Source organism: Python bivittatus, unplaced genomic scaffold, assembly GCF_059951505.1.
Source record: "Python bivittatus isolate LINGU-HERP-01145 unplaced genomic scaffold, Pbiv_v1 ctg000080_np1212, whole genome shotgun sequence".
Lineage (NCBI taxonomy): Eukaryota > Metazoa > Chordata > Lepidosauria > Squamata > Pythonidae > Python > Python bivittatus.
The window spans coordinates 15,961,250-15,987,937 of record NW_028277035.1 but is presented as its reverse complement, the minus strand read 5'-3'; the positions used below and the strand labels follow the sequence as shown (position 1 = coordinate 15,987,937).

Genomic DNA, 26,688 nt, shown 5'->3' with positions numbered 1-26,688 from the left:
TCCATGCAACCATCTTTATTGTATATAAAAACCTGTATAGTATCATATATCTAAAAAAAGAAAAAAAAATTCTGACACATTCCCTAAGAATCAAAGTAATGATTAATAGTATCTTATGGTTAATTTTCACTGAAAAGACTATACAGGCATATCCAAACAGGTTCAACCTTCAACACATTGAAAACAAACATCACATCTAGTCCTGGTCAGAAACTTGCCACAAAGAAGCTTACAGAGCTTCTGGTTAGTTATTCTGGGAATGGAATGATAAGCAGCTCCACATAGAAGTTATAGTAATAAAAGTTTATTTCTTAGCATCATCAGTATTGTAAAAATAAAGAATTGCTCCAGGGTAGGCACAATGAGGACAGGAAAAATTTGCTTTGTTTTGCTGATGAAACCTGTTTGGCTGGCAGGAGGAACTAACCAAATATCAAAGTCTCTTCTTCCATACACTTATTAGTAAGAATTTCCTTTTGTGTTTGTTCTCTCCACAGAAGAATAGGATATAGATAACAAATAGGAAACTAAGGGATATACCAGTTACAAACCCTAAAATTAAGAAATGGTCCAGCTCAAGACAAGCATCTTGTAATCATGAGGGTTTCACAAATTCTTCTAAATAAAATGGTGAGCCAAGAATAAAATCAAATAACACTACAACCTAATGTAATCTTTAAAATCAGAGCCACACATATTTCAATTCACATGCAAAAAAACAAAATCAATTCACATGCTAATTAAACAACAGAAAAATTTGTAAATTATAAGTTGCATAGTGTTTGAAGGCTAAGTACTTCCACAACTATGAGCTATTTATGATCACTGAAGCAACTGTTTCAATTTCTAAAATACTGTATATAAGTCAGAGTTTAACTATCTAACATAGCCTGGGTGTGTGTATAAACAAATTTCACTTAGGTGTTATATACCAATGTCATCTACAAAAATTACTAGGCTAGCACTTAATGTTTTATCATTGTGACCTACTGATATTTTAAGATGTAAGTACTGTAGCTGTTTGCATTTTAGATAGTTTAAAAGTAAGTATTACTTGCTTTATTAGAGAGATATTTAAAGAGAGCTTTCTATTATAGAAATATAGATTGAAGCACACAAAATAGTAGACAATCAATACTTTCTTGGAAAGATGAATCTCTCAAGTATGAATTTGTTCTTGTTCAGCAGAGAACAGCTTGATTTTTGTTTTCGTTACCTGTTAAATAGTGAAGATAAGTTAATTGAAACTATTATTTTTAAATTACAGAAGACTTAGAATTTATTTTATTGTATTTCTGATCTGCCCAATTACTGGAATTACTTCCACCAATTAGTTAATTAAATCATCAATAAAACAAATGCATTCATAGTGCTGAAATAAGAATAAAACATATTAAAGCTACTCTGCTAGTTAATGCATACATCTAATATCAGACTAATTCCCCAAGCCCAACTTGTTAATATTTATAGAATATACTTATGAGTACTCACTTTCTTTAAAAGGTGTTTTGGGACCAACATTTTCCTTGTTAGAATGCTGGAAAGCTTTAGAAGGATCAAATCGTCTAATACCCTGAATTTCATTAATTTGATCTTGGAGCTCTCCCCTTGCTTGTTTTTCCTTTGCTACTTGGACACGCAGCTTTAATACCTCCTAAAAGAAAAAATCCCAATGCAAAATAAATTCCAGATACTGCAAATATGACAATATATGCCCCCAGATCAATCCCAGCAAAAAGTTGAGTAATATTGTTTTATGAGGCTCAAAACAAAGCATTTTTCATCTTTCACACATATCCCTTGTGACATGTGCCCTTCATCTGTCCTATCTCCCTTGTCACATATCCAAACTTCCATGCTCTAACCCAAACAAACATTTTGGAGCCAGGCTGTGCTAACTTTGTGGTTAGCAAGAAGCCGAGAGTAGGTATTAGCTTAGATTTATAAGAAAAGCTTATATCATAGGAGATAGGAGTGGCCACTGGACTGAGCTGGCATCAAGGCAAGAAGCCTTTTTAGAAAACTCAGAACTCAGGGGGAAGAACTGGAATGGAGATTTGGAAAATTTCTGGCACATAAAATGGAGAAGGCAAGAAATGGCTGTTGAAAATGGACAGTTAGGTTTAAGACACAGAAAGTGTGGTGGTAATCCCAAAATAGATTATATTACTGAAGGCTCATTAATTCCAAATGGGCTGAGATCCCCAAGAGGACAAGGATATGTTCTGGAAAAGCATGCTGAAGACCCACAAGAGGGTGAAGAGCACGGAGGAGCAACACTAGTGAAGCAGAAGCAGAGGTGCCAGAAGTCTACCAGTTAGAGAAAGTTCAATAATCTCAAAAACTTTGCTATCAATCTCTATAAGCCCTTCTTTAACTCTAGAATTAGGACATACAGTAAGTAGAGTTAAAAACAGAGTAATGCGTTAAGATTTCATCATAACTTCCATGTATACAATGGAGCAAAAAAGTATTTAGTCAGCCACCAGTTGTGCAAGTTCTCCCACTTAAAAAGATATGAGAGCCCTGTAATTTTCATCATAGGTATACCTCAACTATGAGAGACAAAATGGGGAAAAACATCCAGAAAATCACATTGTCTGATTTTTAAAGAATTTATTTGCAAATCATGGTGGAAAATAAGTACTTGGTCAATATCAAAAGTTCATCTCAATACTTTGTTATATATCCTTTGTTGGCAATGACAGAGGTCAAACGTTTTCTGTAAGTCTTCACAAGGTTTTCACACACTGTTGCTGGTATTTTGGCCCATTCCTCCATGCAGATCTCTAGAGCAGTGATGTTTTGGGGCTGTCGCTGGGCAACACGGACTTTCAACTCCCTCCAAAGGTTTTCCATGGGGTTGAGATCTGGAGACTGGCTAGGCCACTCCAGGACCTTGAAATGCTTCTTACGAAGCCACTCCTTCGTTGCCCGGGCAGTGTGTTTGGGATCATTGTCATGCTGAAAGACCCAGCCACGTTTCATCTTCAATGCCCTTGCTGATGGAAGGAAGTGTTCACTCAAAATCTCACGATACATGGCCCCATTCATTCTTTCCTTTACACGGATCAGTCATCCTGGTCCCTTTGCAGAAAAACAGCCCCAAAGCATGATGTTTCCACCCCCATGCTTCACAGTAGGTATGGTGTTCTTTGGATGCAACTCAGCATTCTCTCTCCTCCAAACACGAGGAGTTTAGACCAAAACATTCTACTTTGGTTTCATCTGACCATATGACATTCTCCCAATACTCTTCTGGATCATCCAAATGCTCTCTAGCAAACTTCAGACAGGCCCGGACATGTACTGGTTTAAGCAGGGGGACACGTCTGGCACTGCAGGATTTGAGTCCCTGGCGGCGTAGTGTGTTACTGATGGTAGCCTTTGTTACTTTGGTCCCAGCTCTCTGCAGGTCATTCACTAGGTCCCCCCATGTGGTTCTGGGATTTTTGCTCACCATTCTTGTGATCATTTTGACCCCACGGGGTGAGATCTTGCATGGAGCCCCAGATCAAGGGAGATTATCAGTGGTCTTGTATGTCTTCCATTTTCTAATTATTGCTCCCACAGTTGATTTCTTCACACCAAGTTGCTTGCCTATTGCAGATTCAGTCTTCCCAGCCTGGTGCAGGTCTACAATTTTGTTTCTGGTATCCTTCGACAGCTCTTTGGTCTTGGCCATAGTGAAGCTTGGAGTGTGACTGTTTGAGGTTGTGGACAGGTGTCTTTTATACTGATACCAAGGTCAAACAGGTGCCATTACTACAGGTAACGAGTGGAGGATAGAGGAGCCTCTTAAAGCAGTAGTTACAGGTCTGTGAGAGCCAGACATTTTGCTTGTTTGTAGGTGACCAAATACTTATTTTCCACCATGATTTGCAAATAAATTCTTTAAAAATCAGACAATGTGATTTTCTGGATTTTTTTTCTCATTTTGTCTCTCATAGTTGAGGTATACCTATGATGAAAATTACAGGCCTCTCTCATCTTTTTAAGTGGGAGAACTTGCACAATTGGTGGCTGACTAAATACTTTTTTGCCCCACTGTATATAGGATTAGAGTTGTTTTATACTGAAATCTTGAGTTCAGGGAACAAAAGATTTTTTCTCTCTTATCAACTAAACCTAGGGAAGAAAGAGAAAATCATTCAGTCGTATCCATTCAATTAGCTGTGCTTGAAACTGAGAAACCAGAAGTGTTTTCTTGAGTCTGCATTATCAGCCTAAAATTTATCTAGTCCTATTATATTGTACTATCTATATAGCATGAGACATAATTCTTGATTACCACTCCCACCCTTCTCCAATCTAATCCTCAGTTTCAAGGCACATATTATGACCTGTTCAAACTCCTATCCCTTCTTTTTGCCTCTATTCCCCTCAGCTAGTAAGTATCACGTGGTTAGTGTTTGATGACTGATTTGAGGTATATGTTCTTTTTCCTCCAGTAAGTATTGTTAGGTGCTGTTCTTGATCCTTCATTCTTCTACCCACTTCTATCACTTATGGGTCTTATCACCACTAAAGTTCCAGGATGGTTGGCTTTTATTCCCTGCTAATTGATGGGGGTGGAGAGAAGCTCTACTTTGAACATGTGCTTGATCATTTCATAGCTATTTTATAGTTGTTAAACATATGTTCTTTATCCATATACACAGATAGCAATTTGACAGCATATGTTGACTTCCCCCCCAACCTTAATAGATACATGCAGAGGCACCTTGGTTATTCACACGTCCTTTGATATTTCTGTCTCTCCCTATCACACATAAACACTTTGTGTCCTTCACAGAGTAACACAGACCTGTTTTAGTTGGGTATTCTCTTCTTTCAGTTTCATTACATGTTTGATCTTCTGCTTCTGATTCTGATGGCCCAGCAACTTAGCATAAGCATCACTAATTTTGTTCAGTTCTTCTTGGGTTGCACCATGCTCATTTAAGAGGACATTTCTCTCTGCCTCATATGCATCTAGCTGTTGCTGAAATGCAAAGGATAATATATGTGGAATTATGATGATCAGCAAATCTCAACTGATCTCCATGTTTGACTCAACAGATTCCACAAAATAGGAGGAGGTGATCTCCTTCTCAGTTGTGCCATCTCCCACACTATTCAGAAGGGTCCCCCAATCCTAGTTTAGTACAATTCCCAATGACATAGAGAGAAGAATTGCTTTCCTGCCCATGTTTGTGATGGATCAAAAAATCTTCCACCATCAGAATATACCTCTTTTTAAAAAAAATAATAATAACCAATTCACTGTAGTAACCATCCATGAATACAGGGTATTTGTAGTGTTAGAACAAGGGGAGCATCCAAGAAATAGTCAAAATTCCAGCTTGATTTTGGGGTTCAAATGTAATAAGCTATTAAAAGCTGCCAAAAACCCATCAATGCTTAATAAAGACTAACCTGAAAAGGCTTTACTTTATTATATAGGTCTTCATAGAGGACACGCCAAGTTTTTATATTCTCTTTGTAATCTACTCCAATTTTTTCTGTAATGGTTTTCCTAAAGATTAAAAAAAATGGGATATGCAATTAAGTCTTCTAAATATTTCTATTTATGTAGGCAGCCATTCTCTCTGGGACCATATTCTCTTGGAGCACAGCATATCAGTTGATGGAGGGAGACGTTTTCTCTTTTGCAGATTTCTTTTCTTCTGATACCCTTTTGTCTGACACCTCCTGTACCTTCCCCCCGCCAAATAATGACAGCAAATGTGCAGATTATTTTCATTTATTTAATATATTTATATTTCTCTTTATATGCCAAAGCATCTCAAAGCAGTTTGCAATAAAAGATCTGAATATCAGGCTTTGGAAATTCTGCCAATTTCTGCCAAAGTGCATAACCCCTGGACTTTGGAAATATTTGAATCTTTCCAAAAGCAGGGCAGTAGGGGAATTTTTTTAATGCATGGAGCGTGATAATATTGGCTATATTCTACTAAATCAAAGCAAGTTTTTATCTACTGTACTTTTTGTCCTGGTCCCATTTTTTGGGAGTAAGATCAACTACAAGCCATCCAAAGGCCAACTTCATGTCTTAGCTGAAAAAAATGTTGGGCATTCCTGTCAAAGAGCCCCAAGTTGCTCACCACCGCTCTAATGCCTACTGAAGACTTCTTTTTCCCAAAGACTCAAATTATTTTCATCTGAAGATCCCATGCAAGAAAGCTGAAACTCACCTTTCTATTTCAAGTTTTTTGTTTAGTTCTTCACTTTGCTCCTCTAGTTTTGCTTGTAGATTAGCAATTTGCATAATACTTGATTCCTTGATTCTTTCTATTTCTGCATCTTTTAATGCTATTTTCGTCTGAGTTTCAAGAAGCATCCTTAAAACAAAGGTAGGAGGAGAAGAAAAATTAGAAGAAATTCACAGTAATTTTAAGTATGATTGAACACTGGCAAAGTTTTAGACTGAAAAAAAAGGTGGTACATGTTATGTCACAAATGGGAAAAAGGTAGGTCAGTAGCTACCAATAAATCAGCAAACATTAAAAATAATCCCACTGTCTAAATTATACTGCTAACATTAATATAGCTGAAGATACAGTGATACCTCGGGATACGAACGCCTCTACTAACGAACGTTTCGGGTTATGACCAGCTTCGGCAGGAAAAAATTACCTCAGGATACGAACTCGCCTCGACTTACGAACCGGATCCGCGGCCATTTTCCCTGCTGCCACGCGGTCGCGGCTTCCTGTGGGCAAGGTCGCGGTAGCAAGGAGACGTTCGGCGAGGCTTGTGGTGTGTTTTGCGGTGTTTTGCAAAGGTTTTTGGTGTGCGTGTTAGCATGGCTCCAAAGAAAATGCAGAGCAGGCTTGGCGGGAGTAAGGCTCTGAAGAGAAAATTGCCTCGGGTTGCGACCAAATTTGGGCGGAGGGCGGAATGGATTAACCGGATTTACATTGAACCCTATGGGGAAATTTGCCTCGGGTTGTGACCAAATTCGGAGGGTGGAACGCATTAACCGGATTTACATTGAACTCTATGGGAAACTTTACCTCGACTTGAGACCAACTCGAGTTGCAACCAGAGTCATGGAACGGATTAAGTTCGTATCCCGAGGTACCACTGTACTGGAAAATTATCTTTGCAGAAAAAGACTACGGTATGGTGGTCAAAACAAATTGTTTAATTCCAAATGTTTGTCATGTCTTTTAGAATGCAATCTTGTTGGATCTAAATCCTAGGGATTTGTTTGTTTGTTTGTCTATAAAAGCAAATCCTACAGTCTGAAATCTGTTACTCTTGTGCTGGCCTAAATGTGATTGTGCTGTTGAAATCATTGTAGATATCAATTCAGCAGTATATAATTCAACATACTGCAGAGTTGGGGGTGAAAGGAGATATATGCTTTTATACAATTTCCAGTCAACATACAAACTTCTTTCTGGTTTAGTCAAAAGACAAGAATTCTTCTCCAAATAGCTTATTCTCTCTTAAACTAATCTAAACCAAAATTGATAGAAATTAGAACTTCCTATAAACTGGTCTTTTGATGGAAACTACATAATTCTAAGCAGTCAGAAATCAGAACAAATACAAGAGAACAAAATATTGGGGGGAAAGTGCTAATCATAGTAGTTTGACAACAGAACCAGTTAAGAAGGGAGGTGTGTGAGCCTCTCTTCACTGAATGTGTAAAGGAGGCTGGGTACCCAATGGTCATAGATACTTTACTTTGGATTCCTGTATAAAGTAGAGAGTTGGACTTGGTGAGCTAGGCTGCCTCTTTCAATTCTCTGATTCTACAAATGCCACAAAGCACCAAGTAGTCACCAAGTTCATGGTCAAGTCTACTTGGCAAAATTTCCTAACTGTCCATACCTCATATAATCTTCCTTTGCCTGATCTTTAGCATGCTGTTCTTCTTGCACTGCATGAGTCACATGCTGGACTGTTCTACTCATCTCAGTTAATTTATCTTGCAAAGTAGCTTTGTCTTGCTTCAGGCATGTAATCTCTTCAGCCATGCAGACTTTGTAACTACGGAAGATTTTAACGGTTAGCATTTCTTTTTGAGTTTAAAAGTTGATTCTTAACCTCTATGCTAAGGTTTTACCCACCATCCTGACACAAGGGGTTATCACAAAGCTCATGGCTGACAGGTTGTATTGAGAGAGAGGAACAATAAAGCTTGTTAATTTTAAAAGGGTTCCTGTTAATTTCAGTGGATCTTTGCTACCTAAAGCAAGGAAACACGGTACAAGATGTTGATCCCTCTGTTCATATATAGTCACTCTGAAACAGATGACCGTGGAAAAAAGAGAAAGTTCAACATACCAAAGAAGTAGGACCCTTCCAACCCTTCCATGCCATGGTACTGACATACGTTTCAAATTCAGTGGTGGTCTCTCCAAGTTTACACTGGAGTTTGCTGTGTTCTCCTTGCAGCTTTTCAATGGTACTCTTGTGTGATTCAGCCATTTCTTCTAACTCTGCACTTTTCCTGCACAAAGTGATAATGTTCAATAGTTAATTTGTTTTAGCGCTCCAAAAGTTACTGATTGAACTGGAGACTACAAACAGAGTGTGGGGGAGTCAGGACTAATTTCAAATTTGATTTAATTTAGTTTATATTTAAATGGATAGGAATGGGAGTCCTTTGGGAATTCCTCTTCTTAGACTCCAGAAATAGCCTGAAAGTTTTGGGCAGGGATAGGAGGATTAAGGGTAGGAAAGGGTGCACAAGGTCTTTCCATTCTCATCCTTAATTTTAAATAAAAATCTGCTTCTGTTTAATTTAAACCAAAAAAGTTGATATGACTATTCCTTGCTCATGTATTTATTCATTTTTTTTCCTGTCATATAAAAAAAATTACACTTTGATAACAACTTTTGGAGTCTCTGGGGAGACATGGGGAGTTTACAGATGTCACATGCAAACCTGGGACCTCAAACCATGCACTTCTGGTCTACATTATCTGCCATTTGTGAGAACTAAGGGCACCATCCATTAGTGCATGACCACACTTCTGCTTCTTTAACAGGAAATTATGTTCCTTCTTAGCACATATACCCTGATTGTCTCCAAAGGGACTATGAACATTCAGAAGAGATCTGAGAATACACAGGCTTGAAGAAGGAAATCCATTCTATCAGCAGCACCTGTCCTATTAGCTGACTGACACAGATGGTTTTAATAGCTTTTCTACAAACCTTTGCAGTTTTGCTTCCAGCTGTGATAACTCCCCAGTTTGGGATTCATTATCCTGTTCCAAGTGCTTTAACAGCTTCTCAACTTTAGCTTCTTTAGTGTGCAATTTATCCAACTCATTCATGGCTTCTTTCAATTCTGTCTCTAGAATCTCTCTCTCTTTAGCTACCTCCTCTTGGAATTTAAGCAACTTCTGATGCATATCAGCTGAAGCATCCTGAAATGGGTGCCAACAAAAATACAAATGAAATGTGGTCAATAATCAGGTAATTTTTTTTCCTACCTGAAGAACATAGTATTTAACAGAAGGCAGGAAGCAAGAACCTAACCTTCGCTTGTGACAATTTACTCAAGCTTCTCACTTATTTTTTTACATTTATATTTATAACAGCATTTCTATTTAATATCATTTTAATTTACAGAGAAGAAGATAAGAATAGTTCAGATGGGGTCTCCCAAAATCAAGGTATTCCATAAGAAGGGGGGCTGCCGCAGAAAGGTTTTCACTTTTTTTACCACACATGAGATGGGGACCCAGAATAGCTTTTCTTGGAATGAACATGCAGTATGGACTGATTCTCATTAGGGGAGATGATCCTGCAAGTACCTTGATGTCAAACCATGAAAGGCTGAATACCTTTCTTATATTGAGTTCAGAATCATACAGGTAACCAATACAAAGACATTAGCATAGAGGTAACATTGCTAAGATATTTCTACCTGTCAGTAGTTGGGCTGCTACATTCTGAACCTATTGCAGCTTCAGAGTCATCTTCACAGGCATCCCCATCTAAAGCATGTTACCATAGTCTAACTGTGAGGTCAGGAGAGTATGAGTCACCATCACAAGGTTATCCTAATTCAGAAATACCTACAACTGGCACACCAACTGCTCAAGCAGTACTCATGAATCCAGAAAGATCCCCAAGTTTGCAACCTTCTCCTTCAAAAAGAGGATGACTTCATCCCAAACCAATTTAGGGACTGGGATCAAATTTCAACCATCACCTACAAGCAACAACTCCATCTTACAGGGATTTGAGCTTGTTTCGACCTATCCAACCCCTCATAGCCTCCAATCACTTGATCAGGATCTCCACACCATTCCCAAATGTATACTTGAGTATCATCAGCATATTGATGATTCTTCACCCCAAACTGATTGACCTCTCCCAGAAATCTCATGTAGATATTAAACAACATGAATGATAGAGCCAAGCTCCGTGTGGCACCCCACACTAAAGGAGTCAGGGGCTCAACTACAGAATGGCATCATTCATTCAGGTGGGAGCAAAATCATTGTAAAACAACACCTTCCACTTCCAAATCCTTGCAGACAATCCAGAAGGATACCATAGTTGATGGTACCGAATGCCAATGAGAGGCCAATCGGACCAGGGGAGGTCTTCATCCAGGTCCTGATAGAACATGAGGGGGAAGAACTGGGAAGCACACAGGGGATGCTCAGTACATACTGAATTTTATACACTTTTTTTTTATACACTTCTAAATGTATAAACCTTTAGTTACAGCAAACCTTTAGTTATCTAATCTTTTTACCTTAATAATCTTCTTCTGCTTTTGGTGTTCCTGCTCTTCTGTAGATAATTTTTCTTTTAGGCTTTGTATCTCAGCAGTCATAACTTGCTCCTTTTCTCCATATTCACGGAAGCATTTCTCTAAATGAGAACTTTGCTTTTTACGTAAGAACTCATATATAGATATACATTCTATCTATTGTTCTATTAACTTTTTTCATATATTTTTGAGATTCCTTGATTATTTTTACTACTACAGGAAAACTTGACAGCTTAAGTTTCTCCGCATAAACTGTTTCATAATAACATATTATTAGAGCCCATGGAACACCTAGCAGCTTTCAAGCCTCACTTATTTCTTAGAAATGCAAGTGAAAGAGCAAAAGCTATTTCCAGAATGTGTTTTTAATTATTTTTGTTCTCAAAAATGCCAGTAAATGTTTGAACATTTTCTATTCAAGCTGCTGGGATTGATCAAAACAACAATTTTTACAGCACTCTCTTTACATTTTTTTAAGATCAGACTATTAAAGGCAAAAAGTGTCCATTTCTTAGCACAGCTTCTTGACAGATTTTTTCTTCTTTTTTTCTGTAACTGTTAGATGTGAACAAAATAAAGCATTTATTTAGCTCTGTCCTGATTAGAGTGGAGATTATATGCATAAAGTTTCCAGTAGTTCCATCTGCGTGTGGAATACCAATTCTGGCAAATTAGGTTCCCTCTCCTTTTTACATTCTCCTTTTCTCTAACCTATTATAGAAGGATGAAGGCAGGAGGAAAGTTGATGCAATGCTAAATGGAGCCCATAGAGAGAACAAATATTTAGTAACCAATATATAACATTCATGGAAAGGCTAATGGATTCCCATCTTTAGAGTTAGAAGACTGAAAGCATAACCATGCATGCATGTTGGTGATGTGATTCCCTTGGGAAATCAATAGAGATCCCATTTCATTGACTAATGAGGCATTATTTATTTATTTTTATTTTATTTATACATTGACTTATCCCCGCCCATCTCCCCACAATGGGGGGCTTTGGGCGGTTTACATCAAGTTAAAACAATAAATATATGATTAAAATTTATAAAAAGACAAACGCATCTACACAGATGGAAAGAAGAGAAAAAAATCCAAGAGGCTCATGGAAGCCACACTAGGCCTTCTAGGGGGCTAGCCAACCCCATTTCTGACAACCTCCCTCCCGGCCCCAGGCCAGATGGCAGAGCCAGGTCTTCAAATCCCTCCAAAAGGCCGGGAGTGAGGGGGCCTGTCTCACCTCCGGGGGCAAGATGTTCCAAAGGGCGGGGGCTACACCAGAGAAGGGCCGCCTTCTGGACCCCGCTAGTGGGAGTTCTTTTGTCGAGGGGGTCCGGAGCATGCCCTCTCTGTGAGATTATCAATGTAACATGATAAAAGCTCATCAGGTCAAGGTAGTATAACCTGTCAATGTTCTTGAATAGTATTTTAAGGTGCCTAACCACATGCTGCTTAATATATTCAAAAGCACATCAAGCCAAATTTTCCTTAAATCCCTTTCTGAGGTTCAAGTTAGGATAGAAACCAGCCCACTGCACATAAATTTGAGATGAAACAACGCTGAAGTCAACATAAGAAAATCCTTTGACATATATTCCTGTTATGATCTATATTAGTGTGCAACCCAGTTAAAGAAGAATGGTATTGATCTAAAGGTAGTGTTTGGGCTAGAGCTTAGACATTGCCATCTATTATTTCTTTCATCAATTGATAGGAAGTTCTGACTTGGCAGACAAATTATTTTATTTGTCATGATGGGCAGGAAGAAAATATTTCTCAGCCAAGCTTAGAAATATTTTTCAGAATGCTAACAAATGAATGTTATCTTCTGACAGAGTAATATCTATCCAAACCACAACATTACTGGAGTTACCTTTCTGCTCTTCAAGTATCTTGCACTTTTGATTCAGTTCTTCAGTTTGTGTAGATACCATAGTTTCTTTCAGACGAAGAGTACTTTCCAATGTTTCAATGTCCTTGTTCTTGGATTCTATTATTTCCTCTAATTTGACAATATGGAGCTTGTATTTATCATCAACTTGTTCTGCAACATTGCTGTTAGAAAGAAAAAAATCATACTAGTTTTGTCATTGTTTTTTACAATAATTTGGTTAGCAAAAGTAGTATATTTCAGTTCATCTTCTTCTATATGATATACAAATTTATGGGGGGGGGAATCTTATTTTTTGTATCTCTGTTAAAATAATCTCTTCCCAAAAATACCCCAGCTTTTTTGCTTGCAGTTGAAGTTTAGATTATATCTGACAAGCTATTCCTAGCCAATATTTTCATTAAATCTTTAGCTGAATTGTACGCAGTAGGACAAGTGTTTCTAACCTTCTTTGGCATCAAGCATCAGAGAACAATCTCACAGGCACCAAAAATAATTTTTCAAAAATAAGTTAAAATGGTCAAAATCAGTGATGTCACCTTTAAGGTCCTATCTTATGTTATTTTGAATTTAATGGTTTCACAGCCTTACAAGATTTCACGTGAGAACACTGATATATTTGGTAATTCCCATAAGGTATTAATCATTAAAAACAGACAGATAGATGGATAGGTTTTCTGTTCTGAATTTCTGCAGAAGCCATTTTGAGCAATAAAGAACTAAAATAGTCACTTCAATCAGAGTTTGGTTTTGCTGCTGTCCTTAGGGTGTTCAACATACTGTACATGTAGCTTTTATACAAATTATTTCTTTGAAGGGCAAAATGTTGTGAATGAATGTCTTGGTTGTTTTTTACATGCCTATCCAACAATACCAATTTAATTTCTCTCCACCATACTAGTTTAAAATTGAACAGTTAGCTAGCAAGTATCTTCTGCCAGTCACCAATATTAATTGAAAATATTTGTTACATCCAGCCCTGGGTCCCATAGACCATGTTAGTGTATTAGGATAGCCATGTTGGGAACTGGGGATTCATCTATCATGTATAAAACTGTAGCTTGAGAAAATCAGGATTTGGAAGCAATGTGCCTATCTGTAATCTTCATTGGTTTAGCAAGTCTAGACAAATGAATATTTACATATATTTCTACTAATGGATAGAAAACAAGCCCCATGATCTTTATACAACATGGCTTGTCCAAAATTAGGATTTCATATGCATACTTCACTTACCCAAGTTCTACTATATATTCCAGGAGTTTCTCTGAGTCATATTTCCCTTCAATTGGCTTCTCTGTTTCTGTTCTGAAATAAAGTTTGATCACAGAGTATTAATCTTCAGAAAACAGGACAAAACATTTTCCAAGTCTCAAGTTGGCAAAACGGATAATTTAATTTACATCTCATGTTTCTTTAAAATAAAGTTTCAGAAAATAATGGCAGCTTGTCTATCCATGTCTTTCAAGACTTCCTTAATTTATTTCATTAAATTTAATATAGCTACCCACTCCAGCAGACAATGGACAGCTTACAAACTATAATACTAAATTAGAACAGTTAAAAACAGACTAAAAGCAACCTTTTAAACAACACATGACAGCCCCCCCCTCCCCAAAATGCATTAACTGCAGGCCTGGGACCAAAGCTAGGTTTTAAGGGCTTTTCGGAACCCTAGGAGAGAGGGCGCAGTCCTTATCTCGGGGGGTTGCTGTTGCAGAGGGTGAGGACCATGACAGAGAAGGCATACTTCCTAGGTTCCACAAGATGGCAACATTTAATAGAAGGAATGTGGCGCATACTTCCTTTGCTGTAATGTAGTGGGCAGGCAGAAATAATGGCAGAAAGGCTGTCCCTCAGGTAACCAGGTCCTATGCCATGATGGACTTTAAATTAACAACCAGCACTTTGAATTGCACCAGGAAGCCAACTGGCAGTCAATGTAGCTCATGTAGCAGAGGTGACAAATGGGTACCAAGAGAAGTGCCCATTACTGCTCACACCACTGCATTTTGAACCAGCTGTAGCCTCCAAATGGTCTTCAAAGGTAGCACCATGTAGAGTGCATTGCAGTAGTCCAATTGTGAGGTCACCAGGGCATGAATGACTGTCTGCAGGACCTCCCAGTTGAGGAAAGGGTGCAAGTGGTGCATAAGATGTACTTGTGCAAAGGGCCTCCTGGCCACAGCTGCCACCTGCTCTTCAAGCAGTAGCTTTGAGTCCAGGAGAACCCCCAAGTTGTGCACCAGTCTTGAATGGGGAAGTGTAATCCCATCCAAGACCAATGATGGTGATGTCCCTGACCCAAGGCAGGGTGTTGTGAGGGGGGTGGGTGGTGCAAACAGCCATAGCCACTAAGTCTTGCCAGGATTGAGTCAAAGCCTGTTCCTCCCAGTCCAGCCCCAAACATCCTCCAGACACTGGGTCAGTATTTCAACAGCTTCACTTGCGCAGCCCAGGATAGAGATGTAAAGCTGGGTATCAACAGCATACTGATGATACTAAACTCCAAATATGTTATTACGAAACTACATTTCAGTGAAGTTAATAAAAACAGTTGGTGCTTAACAATTCATGAGATAACTTACAGTTCTTCAGGGTGGGCTACTTTTTCGTCCACAGTTCCTTGGATTACATTTAGTTGAATTTCCATGTCTTCCTTTTTAATAGGATCCATCTGAAATTGTATCAACAAACATTATAGAACGGCTCACCATGTGAAGGACTATGACTGTCCTAAACTTTCTTTAAGCCAGGAAAAAGATATGAAAATAGAATAACATAACTAATAGTAGTTCCTCTAACTCATATTCATTAGGGAAAACTGTAGGTCTAATACAGTATATTATCATGAACTTGTGATACTTACAATTTTTTTAAGAGAGAAAGTGTAATCCACATCGGTCAGGTAACATACCTTTTTTGAGTTCATTTTGTTCCTAAGCTTCATTAATTCCAAATAGAGACTGTGCATTTTCTTCTGGGTTCCATCTTCAAAACACTTAAAATGACAGAAGGCAAAGCAAGTTAGTTTTATTATTAAATTCGACATAGGCTACTCCAGAAACTACCTAGGAGACTTACAAAAAACATGACTTTGACGTATCTGATTCCAGTGGGAGAGGATAATCCCATGCCAAGCTCAGAAGTCCCAGAGTGTTCAGTGACACTTGTCCCCAAATATAGTCTTAAACGTGTTCTTGATTCTCGGTTGGAAGAATCTACTTAAGTGATATCAATATTTCATGAAGATGCTACACCAGATGTCAGTGTGGCATCCTGTAAAAACCTTTCCTTTAAATTCAACTAGAACCAAAAGGGAAACACGCACTATGCGTGGGGCTTTTTTGTTTGAGTACACGCCATACGTTTGCCATTGCTTGGATGAATAATCACTACACATACAGTAGTGCCACTAAATCACGTGCTGAAATCTGCTTTGCAAACATTTTGTGCCTAGGGCTTGAACACTTCTTTCTGATTTCTCTTGTGGTTTTTACTTTATCGCTGAACTACAACTGACAATGTTTTCTGCTCTAAATTTTTCCACCGCTCTGAAGTTTCCTCGGCTACTTGCACAGTCTGAAACAAGTTCAATAGGATGAGTTCCTGCATGATGTCTCCTCTTGAAGCTATGGAAAGCCAGGAAAACTCCAGACTGCTGGAGATGTTATGGCACAAAAAAGAAAGAAGGCAGTCCTACAAATTCCTTGGCTACCTCAAACGATATGAAGTACAAGAAAACCACACTTGTCCTAACATTTCAGTGAACTGCTCTTTTCTTTGAAAGAAAATTTTGAAAACAAATTCTCTTTCATGAAACTGAATATTAATTGCTACAAAACAATGCAGAAATTTGCTACACAGCATTACCACCAAAATGTTCTTGGAGAAGAAATGAATACAAGTAGTCCTCAAATTATCACTGCAATTGGGACCAGGATTGCCATCACTAAGCAATGCGGTCGTAAAGTGCAATGTCACGTGACAACATTGCTTAGTGACAGCAATCCAGGCAGTCCTGGTCATTGTCATAACCCAACGCATGCAGGTCATTAAGTGGGAAGTGAAGGGGTCCCAGGTAAGGAGTGCCGGGGTGCCTCAGGGGGTGGGGGAGACCCTGGGAGGCCTGGCAAAGGCAATGCACAAATTGGGGGAAGGGATACTCAGTGCAGCGCAAATTCAGAAAGGATGAAGAATAAGGGCATGAGGTATGCACAAGGAAAGAGGGTGCAGGGTACATGCAATCGCAGAAAGGCCGTGGAAAGAGGGCATGAGATACGTGCACGTGTGTGCAATCACAGGGAGGGCAAGGAAAGAGGGCATGAGTGTGTGTGCATGTGCATGAGTGCAGGGAGGCTGAGGAAAGAGGGTGCAGGGTGGGTGCGATCACAGGAAGGCCGTGGAAAGAGGGCACAGGATACACACATGTGTGCGTGCAATCATAGGGAAGCCAAGGAAAGAGAGCCTGGGGGTGTGTGCATGCAAGTGCAGGGAAGCTGAGGAAAGAGGGTGCAGGGTGCATGCAGTTGCAGAGAGGCCATGAAAAGAGGACATTGGGTGCATGCATACGTGCGTGCAAGCACAGGGAGGCTGGGGAAAGAGGACACAGGGTATGAAGGAGGGTGTGGTGCATGCAAGCGAAGAAAGGCTGGGGGGCAGAAGACTTATACCATGACTTGCAACCTTTCTTGCTTTCTTCCCATTGACTTTGCTTGGGGGAAGCCAGCAGGGAAGGTTGCAAATGGCAATCACATGGCCACGGGACGCTGCAACTGGTCTTAAGTGCGAGCCGGTTGCCAGGCACCCAAATTTTGTTCACATGAACATGGGGGTGTTGCAATAGCTGGAACTTCAAGGACCAGTCATAAGTCCCTTCGTTCAGCAATGTTATAACTTCGAACGGTCGCTGAATGAATGGTCGTAACTTGAAGACTATCTGTATCGCATTTGTATTTTAAATGTACAGGTAGTCCTCACTTACCCGCCGTGATTGAGATTGGCAAATCTGTCACTAATCAACACGGTCATTAAGCAAGACATCAAATGACTGCAATGGATTTACAACCTCACTTTCACTGTGATAGTTAAGCTAATCTGCTGCAGTCATTAAGCAAGACATCACGTGACCGCAACTTGCAGTTTTACTGCTGACTTCTCCATTGACTCTGCTTGTTAGAAGCTGGCTGTGAAGTGCACAAATGGCAATCAAGTGACTGCGAGACACTGTGACGGTTGTAAATGCCCACATGTTGCGAAGCCCCCGAATCTTGATCATGTGACCATGGGGAGGCTGCAACAGTCATAAGTGCAAGGACTGGTCGTAAAGTTACTTTTTCAGCGCCATTGTAACTTCAAACAGTTGCTAAACGTGGCTGTCATTAAGCAAGGATTACCTGTATAAAACATCTACCTTAAAAGAACAGTGATCATTATGTACTTGTCCTACATTGCTTTTTATCTTCCACCCATAAATTCTGGAGCTCATCATTACACTCCCCCCCACAACAAGCTGTTATAATGCCTTTATAGAGATCTATATGCACCTTTGTTTTGAGCAAGTCATTGCTTTTTCTCAACTCCAGAAGCTGTTTTTCCAGAGAAGCAACATTTGCCAAAAGAGTGTTTTTCTCCCGAACTGCAGCAGACAGCTTTGATTCAGACTTGATAAGATCTTCCTCCAGGACTTGCAATCTTTTACCTTGCTGGCCACGTTCTCCAATTAGTATCCGAATCTATCCAAACAGGATGAAATTAACTAAAACATTTGACAGAAGGGAAGTCCAGCCCTCTATATATTTTGGCAAAATACATATAAACTTGTTCCTAAAATAAAACCATTGGACTGAAATGTTCCATTCCTTACTTGCCCACTGAGGGAAGCAACCATATATTTATTTCTAATATGCACTGCCTTCTATCAATGATTTCAGGATGGTTACAAAACTTAAATCACAAAACACAGGTTAAATTAAACAACCAAAAGAAAGTAGGTAGTCTACTCTTACAGAGTTTAGGATGTAAATTAAAGCATTTATAACATGCTCTTCAACCAGGGACTAGTTTACAAAGATCAGTAATCAGACAGTCCCTCCATCAAATATCTGAAAAAAATGATATTTTACTGATACTCAATTTATTTATTAAATTTGTAGGCTACCCAACTCATAACATCTCTAGTCAGCATACAACAGTGGTTCTTAAACTGGAGGTAATTACCCCCAAGGATAATTTGGGCATACAGGTAGTCCTCAACTTACAAAGGCAATTGGGACTGGAATTTCTGTTGCTAAGTGATGCAGTCATAAAGCGCGACCACATCACTTAGCGATGGCCATCCCTGCAGTCCCAGTTGCTGTTGTTAACTGAATCCCATGGTCATAAGGTGGGGCAACTTCCTGCCAGCTTCCCACAACTAAAGTCAGTGGGGGAGCCAGCAGGAAGTTGCAATTCCCAGGCTCACAGACAGGTAAGTGGCTGCTGCCAGGTGTGGGAGGGAGTGAGGGGGTGGGGGAGGGTTTGGAAGGATGTGCAGGTTGGGGAGGGTGCATACGAGAGGCACTGCACAGGCCAGGTGCATGAGTAGCCAGCACAAAAGCAGACAGATGCAGAAGGGTGCATGGGTGGGGGAGACTTGCCCCAGCGACTTGCAACCTTCCCTGCCAGCTTCCCCACTGACTTTCTTGGGAAACCAACACAGAAGGTTTCAAATGGCAACCACATGATCACGGGGCGCTTGGCAACTGGTCATAAGTGTGAATGGGTTGCCAATTGCCTAGATCACAATCACATGACTGTGGGGGTGCTGGGATGGTCAGAATTCCAAGGACTGGTCGTAACCACCATTTTTTCAGTGCCACTGAGGACTACCAGTATCCTGGGGGTAATGGAACAATTTGTAATTGCTTGTTCATGAGCTGAGGATCCAGTTTGGAACTACCACTGAGTCACTTGTATAAAACTGGGTTTTTTTGTGGGGGTAATGACATTATTCAAAACCAGAAAAAGGGGTAATTGGATCAAACAGTTCAAGAACCGCTGCCATGCAAGATAAAAACATACAGCTGAACTGAGAAGACAAAAACCTAGAAGCCTGCTTTGCAGAGCTGGCTTATTGATTTAGATATGTCAACAACTAGAATGTTGACTGCATATCAAACTTAAAATGATGTTGATTCATACCTCCTTTTCCAGCTCCTTTTGCTTTTTCGATTCTTTAATGGCAGTCAGATCCTTGTCAGACTTTATTCCTGTGCTGTGTGGCTGTAAATTCAAGAAATACAGAAACAAGGTTAGAACTATGCAGGTTTGCTTCATAAGGTTACTGGAAGCTAGAAACTGAAATTTTGGTTTCACTTTTTATGAGAACAACTTTTAAAAGTATAAATGCAGGTTGAACAGCCACCGAGCTGAGAAATACACTAATTGCTGGGAAACCATAACCTAGATGCCTATTCACAGGGATATTTAATGACATTTGGCGAAAATTCTTTGAAAAATAGTTCAGCACATTTTAAGCTATTCAGTTTAAAATGTGGGGTCTGGAAATTTCCCCCCATCTCCATAAAACAATTGTCACTGTCACAATTATTACAATGCCAAATTCTGTCTTCCTTAATGTGACCAGCAGCTTGCTTAACATTTAGATATTACATGTTCTACTGTAAGTTACAAACTCCTATTTAGAGACAAATGACTTCTCACTCTCTACAAAATAATGCTAATGGCACATGAAAGAGGTGTAATGTGATTCTTACTCTTGAACCAAGAGATGGAAGTTTTCTTGTAGTTGCTGGGGAAGGCATAGGTTTCATGTTGCTTGGATTTGGCTGAACTCCTACATCCGCTACAAAAATATAATATAAGAGGTTTCATTCTCCATCCTAAAGACTGTAATTTCCCCCAAATACATTTCAAAGCTATTAACACTGAAACACTGGAAGATGGAGGCACTCTATGAAGAAAATCTGGCACATTATCTATTTTACATCCAATTTTTAGGTTCCAAACTGGTGGCGCATGTAACAAATTCCACTTGGTGACACAGGGCAATGTCATCACATTAATCATTTGCCCCCCTTTCTGTGCTCCATGGAAACCTATATGCCAAATGTAAGCATATTACAGTTTTATAATGAGATTAATAGACATTACAGAAATCCCAAATGTTAAATGCATGGTTCCAGTATATATAGGATTCCTTTTTCTTAAGCTATTTAGAGCCTTACAGCTAAAATGACCAATGAGACTGCTTTGCTTTAGAGGAGAGACTATGGTATAATATTTTAACTTTTAAAATGCATTTTATATCTGTATGCAGCCTTTTACATTCAAAAGTGTGTTAAATGTGAGCTGACACAATAAAAATGCAGGAATTAGACAAGGGAAACACATACACACATTTTTGCAAGACTTAGTTTAGTAAGCCAAGATTAGTTGATTACATTTACAGTAAAATCAAAATGTAATTTTTTTAGTGTATATTTAAAAGTAGCATTGTCAAACAGAAGCAATCCTTTAAACATCTGATTAAAATCCAGTTTGTATAAGATAAGCAGGAGTAATTTGTTAACATTCTTAACAGTTATTTCAGCAATTTCAAACTGAAAATAGATGTTCAGTATGCCATACGAGTTATTTTTTAAAGAAAAAATTAGATACGCCCCATATCTCTACATAGTGCAATTTGAATTTTGTTATTTTCATATTATCTCACTGCCAGGGTTGTCAACTAGCGGTGGATGAATCTGATTAATCTCGAGAGATAAAGTAGAATCAATCAATCAATTTTTATTCGGTCATAGACCAGCAAACTTGAGGTTAAGAAACAATGATCTTGAGTAAGGTTGCCGATTGACTCAGTTAGATTCTGCACTGAGCCTTAGTTTGTTACTCACTGCACAGTCCTGTGTGAATTTTCTAGGAAATAAACTCTGCTACGTTTGCTGAACGTTGTTCTCAAGTTGTTATAGAGGTCATAAATCAGGAGATATCCCAATGAATAAAGTTATTCAACATCCAGGCTCTACACATGATCAAACTGCAGTAAAAGTTAGAAACAGGCCCTCCAGACACATGCTTAGCATTAAAGAAGCAACCATACACGCAAGCAAGAAGCTGCTGAAGAAACTTTGCAAACCAGTGCTATTCATAACCCAATTACTTACCCATTTGCATCTTAAATCGCTGAGACTTTTCAAAAGACACAGGTCCTTTTGATGGGTCTGAAGTTTTGATATCGTAAGAGCCTGGTGGTGGGGCACAAGCTAGAGAGGTGGATAGGGAATGAATATTAATCAAAGTCAGAGCCCCAATTAAAATAAGTTTTGTTTTTTGTTTTTTTAAATAATCAATTAAAATGATATTTAACTTAAATGTATACATTTTGAGTTTATTTTTTTTTCCTGATTTCATGGTTCCACTAAATGTAGAAGGTACCTCTGCATATTTATGAACTCTTAATGAAATGCCCACATCATGGATTGAGAAGGTAAACTCATCTGTTCCAAAAAATGTAATTTGAGACCTTGATGTAATTGGCACTGATTTTAAAGAAAAGAGTACATTCTCTTTTTGAATGATCTACCATGGGCTATTTGGGAAGAATACAGCTGGGGAAAATTTATTTGAAACTTTGTTAGGGGATTTTGAAGAAATTCTCAATTTGGGGAAGTCTCCAATGATTACTCAGAAAGAAGGGCAAACACATATATCATCAAGGTGGTATTCTGTCCCCACATGTTTGCTGTGCTGATGTCTTGCTTTGGTTCAGTCGGCTGAGCACTGGATATTTTGAGCGCCCGCCTCTGCAGACACTTTGGGGGAGTGCCTTGTTTTTGTTACCCAGGCTGCCAAAAATAGTCCGGGGGGTGGGGGGGGGAAGGTGGGAACAGAAGGTAAATCTGCAGATGAACCTTTAAATACATTACTGACATGGAAAGAGGCAGTCCATGTTTCTGACAATCTGCAAAAGTAGGTTTAGACAAACTTAACCTAGATTAAGAGAATTACTGTACTTTAAAAGAATTTAAAAAGAAATCCCATCTGTATTAATGGACTGACTGGGGTTCATTTTCTGCCAGCATATCCTTCTTCCTGGGAGGACGTAATTGATTTGGAAATGTGTATAAGAGAAAAGTCTGTGTTTGAGGGAGATTAAGAGAAAGGCATGAAAAAACAGCTGGGTGATTTTAGGCCAGTCACTCTGTCTCAGTCCAACTCACCTCACAAGGTTGTTGCTGTGGGGAAAATAGGAGGAGGAAGGAATATTAGGTATGTTTGCTGCCTTGAGTTTTTTTATAAAAATAATAAAGGTGGGATAGCCAACCCTGGGAAGCTCTGCTTGCCATCCTTCCTCCCTAGGGCAAATTCAACTTGCACTTGAATTCAGAACAGACAGCCTAGGAAGCTGAAACAAATGCTTATATAATGGGAATTTTTTAAAAAGAGGTATTTGGGGGTTTTTTTTCCTGCCACTTTTTCTGCAAAGTAGCTTTCAAAGAGCACTCGATATAAATAGCTATCCTATCTGTTTTTGTGATCATGGAGTGAAAAGAAGAGAATATATTGTTCTTGTTGTTTTCCGCTTGTGTTACCATGGTGGGGGAATGCTTAATGTTTCAAAGGACTGTTCCAGATGTGATGTTAGGCTTCCAGTTGGAAACAAAACACACTTTGTTTGTTGCACACAGCCCATTGGTATTTGCATGCTGACAACTATTAACACGCATGACTGTGCATTATATTTGTACTCTTTTAGATTCATATAACCCACCAGGGAGCCATTATTAAAATTAAGTTTTATCATTTTCCCTGCTGGTTGGGATAAAAGGGGAAAGTCGAGGAACTCTTGTCAATTTCATCTGGTTTAAAAAACAAAAAAACAAAAATAGGAAGTAGGTAGTCCTTTCATTGTTCCATCAGTGAACTTGCAAACATAAATAAAATTAGACAGCCCCATTGTTTCACTGTTCTATCAGCAAACTTGTTAAAAAAAGAGTAAGTTCCACTGGTGAAGGTTTTTTTCTTTTTTCTTTTTTTAAATGGACATGGAGGGTAGCAACCGTAATTGAAGAGGTATTCCTGCCATTTCCACACAGTAACGAATGGGGGGTAGAGGTGTTTTTCCACAATGAAATGAAGTGTAGCAGACAACTGAACAGCACGATCTCTGCTGACACAAATCATAAAACACTACTTTTCATACATAGCAGAAAGATAGACAGAGGTTGCCTTCCCAATAGGCTGTCATGTGTTTCTGCCTTCGAAAAATTATCTGTAGCTGATAAGGACAAAAATAATTTATGGCATAAATGTGTAGAAGATAAGCCCCTCTTTTCCATGTACATAAAAATACGGCAAGTTTGTAAACCTTGCATGTGTGCATACAATATGGCAAGTATGTACACCTTGCAAGTTAGTTAGTGTTTGTATGTACAGTAGCACAAACTGAAATGAGGCTGTTTTTGAAGACTGTAAAAATTGATTTTGTAAAGTTTACATTATATATGTTTTAATCTCAGTGATTCATAAATATGTACTTTAAGGTCATCAAGATATAAAAGAATTAGAAAGTTTAATATACAAAGTCTACATCAATTCTTCAGAAGAAAACTACTGTATATAGACATACCTTGAGTACAAACCCTCTTTTATGCCTTTTTTTCCCCAGTGATCTGCTAGGCAAATTTATCTCATACCTGGTTGATCTCTGGATAATAGAGACGACCAGTGCACTTGATGAGATTGGCCTTGACTGATCCTGTCTCTAGTCTCTGATCCTGGGGGACTCCTGGCTTATCAAATAGCTTTGGTAGACCAAACAACTGAAGAGATTATATTGGAAGACCAGGAGTGAATATGGCTAAGTCTACGTACATAACCATGTTTGGGTATACTATGGTGATAAGTGTAGCAAAATGTGTACTTCTCTGCTCTTATTGCATCTTCAGACTTTTGACTGTTCAGGGTAATGTGTATGTTATTGGAGAAGAAAGGGCAGGACAGTGTTATAGGTTACTGTGTCATCTTTGTGAAATTCTTTGCAGATAAAGTCGCTCATAGCAACTTGAATGGGGTAACATCTTTCAATGTGATCTGGGATTCTTTTGATTTCATGACCCCAAGAAAGAGAATAGGATCCTCTGTAACATGACCTCTGTTACCAGCAGGCTGGATCTATGTTGAAGCTGGGTGGCTGAAGGCTGGCATGTGTGGCTAATTCAGGGAGTGATTAATGCCTCAGAGAGGGGGAAATGCCACCAGCCTTGACGGAGAGAGAGTGATATGCCACCCCTCAATCTAACAATGCCCATAACTGAGATTTCCCAGATTATTTGGAACCCTGATTTCTTCCTTCAGCACAGGTCAGTTATTTTGAAGATTTATTTCATTAGCAATCTTGAATTCAATTAGAATACAAGGTATTTCTAGAGCTGACATTCCAACTAGCATTGGTACAGGCTTCTGGAATGTGATTGCATAACTGCCATGGCTTCTATTGGATTGGATGAGATTAGTGATATTAAAGCAACAGGAAACTCCCTAAAATCTAGTTCTGACCTTATCTGGGCTCGGAACTAAGCAGGGTTAGGTATGGTAACAACTTGAGTAGGAAACCTGCAAGGAATATCAGGGCTGAGAAGTCAGAAAACATCCCAGAATGCAGTGGCAAACCACTTCTACAATGTTGCCAAGAAAACAAATTGAACTCCTCCATGAAGTCATTAGGAGTTAAGCTCAGCTCACACAAGACTACCTTTTACCTCCCTAGATTTCTAACTGGGTCTTTCATTATCAGTTACTATTTGATTCTTTTAACAGGATCAGACCTTTCTATTTTTACATTTTCTTATCTGCCCATTTAATTCCATTGCTTAATCAGTTAGTTTACATGAGGACTGGAGGGAACCTAACAGGAACCATTTTTGCATCACTTCTAGAGTTCCAAAAACCTCCTATTGAAAGGCTCCTTCCATTAGTGAGAGGTTTTTCACCTAACAGCATTTTTTTTTCTCCTGACTCACCAGCAGATGTAACAATCTGTTTGATCTCCTCCTTGTTCATGAGGTTTGCAACAGTTCACTATGAAAAGAGGATGCTAAATAGAGGTACTCTTAATCAGTTTCAAGAAAACTTTTCCATGGTTTAGCATATGATAAGCAGACACCTCCTTTTTCAATTTTTTCACCTAGTTATGTTGATAGGTAGCTCTATCCTAGTGCATTAGAATATTACATGTAAGCCAAGCAATTCTAATGTTTTTTTCCAACAATGTTTTACTACCCTGTTTCTCTGCAGGCCAATAGTAATGCTGGCTGGCGATAAAGGGGATTATAATCCACTTGATTAGAAGAAAGCTCTGGATTGGGGAAGGCTATCCTATTACATGGGGGAGGGGGGGGGAGGAAGTGAAGATATGATACCCCAAACGTCTCAGGAACGGAACTCCATACAATATACAATTATTCTGAAGAAAGTTTAAGTTTGCACAGAAATACAGTAAAGTAACGTTCTCGCGCTAATTTTCCATCATGCTCGAAAAAGATATTTTCAACGACCTTTTCGTTCGGAGGAACGAAAGACAGCCTCTGGAAAACCAGACCAAGCCCAGCATTGCCCAGCACCCATTCACTTACTTGGTGCCTCATTGAAGCGCCTGATCGGAGCCTTCGGAAACGACATAACTAGTCCGCAACTCCCCCACACCCAGAAGGAACAGAACAAATTCAAAAATCGAACACCATCCCGCCCGCTTTAAGGAACGCCCGAATCAGCCAATCGGAGAATTCGGCCGGCGAGTTGGTCTACAAATCAGGGGTCCGCCGTGGAGCATGCGCTGTAGGTGGGCGGATAGATAAGACGAAGATCGCGAAAGTCGGAATAGTGAGGAAAGTTCTTGGCTTTCCTCATGCTGAGCGCAGTGCAATCTGAACGGAAATTATCGTCAACTTGAGGTTGCGAAGAAAAATGAACGTTTAACATAGTTTAGAACCTACTTATTTTTTTCTTCTTAAGTATAAACTGTCCGGTTTTCAATAATATA

General features: G+C 39.1%; 1 protein-coding gene across 1 annotated transcript; it reads right to left on the bottom strand.

The window, feature by feature from the left end:
- Window positions 1-297: 297 nt before the first annotated feature.
- HMMR (hyaluronan mediated motility receptor) lies at window positions 298-26,423 on the bottom strand. The gene is made up of 18 exons (XM_007435561.3): window positions 26,282-26,423; window positions 21,812-21,910; window positions 20,402-20,490; window positions 19,827-19,907; window positions 18,191-18,379; window positions 15,562-15,645; window positions 15,233-15,321; window positions 13,881-13,952; window positions 12,627-12,808; window positions 10,736-10,854; window positions 9,178-9,392; window positions 8,351-8,467; window positions 7,846-8,004; window positions 6,198-6,344; window positions 5,419-5,518; window positions 4,808-4,984; window positions 1,492-1,654; window positions 298-1,216 (listed from the first exon to the last, which is right to left on the bottom strand). The coding sequence occupies exons 1-18, from the start codon at window positions 26,325-26,327 to the stop codon at window positions 1,182-1,184; spliced, it is 2,163 nt and encodes a 720-aa protein (XP_007435623.1). The 5' UTR covers window positions 26,328-26,423; the 3' UTR covers window positions 298-1,181.
- Between the last annotated feature and the right edge of the window lie 265 nt (window positions 26,424-26,688).

Coding starts and splice junctions, on each gene's coding strand:
- HMMR (XM_007435561.3), bottom strand. CDS start 26,327: ATGTCGTTTCCGAAGGCTCCGATCAGGCGCTTCAATGAGGCACCAA. Junction 15,322..15,561: donor ACAAAATGAACTCAAAAAAG/GTATGTTACCTG, acceptor ATACAATTTCAG/ATGGATCCTATTAAAAAGGA. Junction 12,809..13,880: donor GAATATATAGTAGAACTTGG/GTAAGTGAAGTA, acceptor TCTTTCTAACAG/CAATGTTGCAGAACAAGTTG.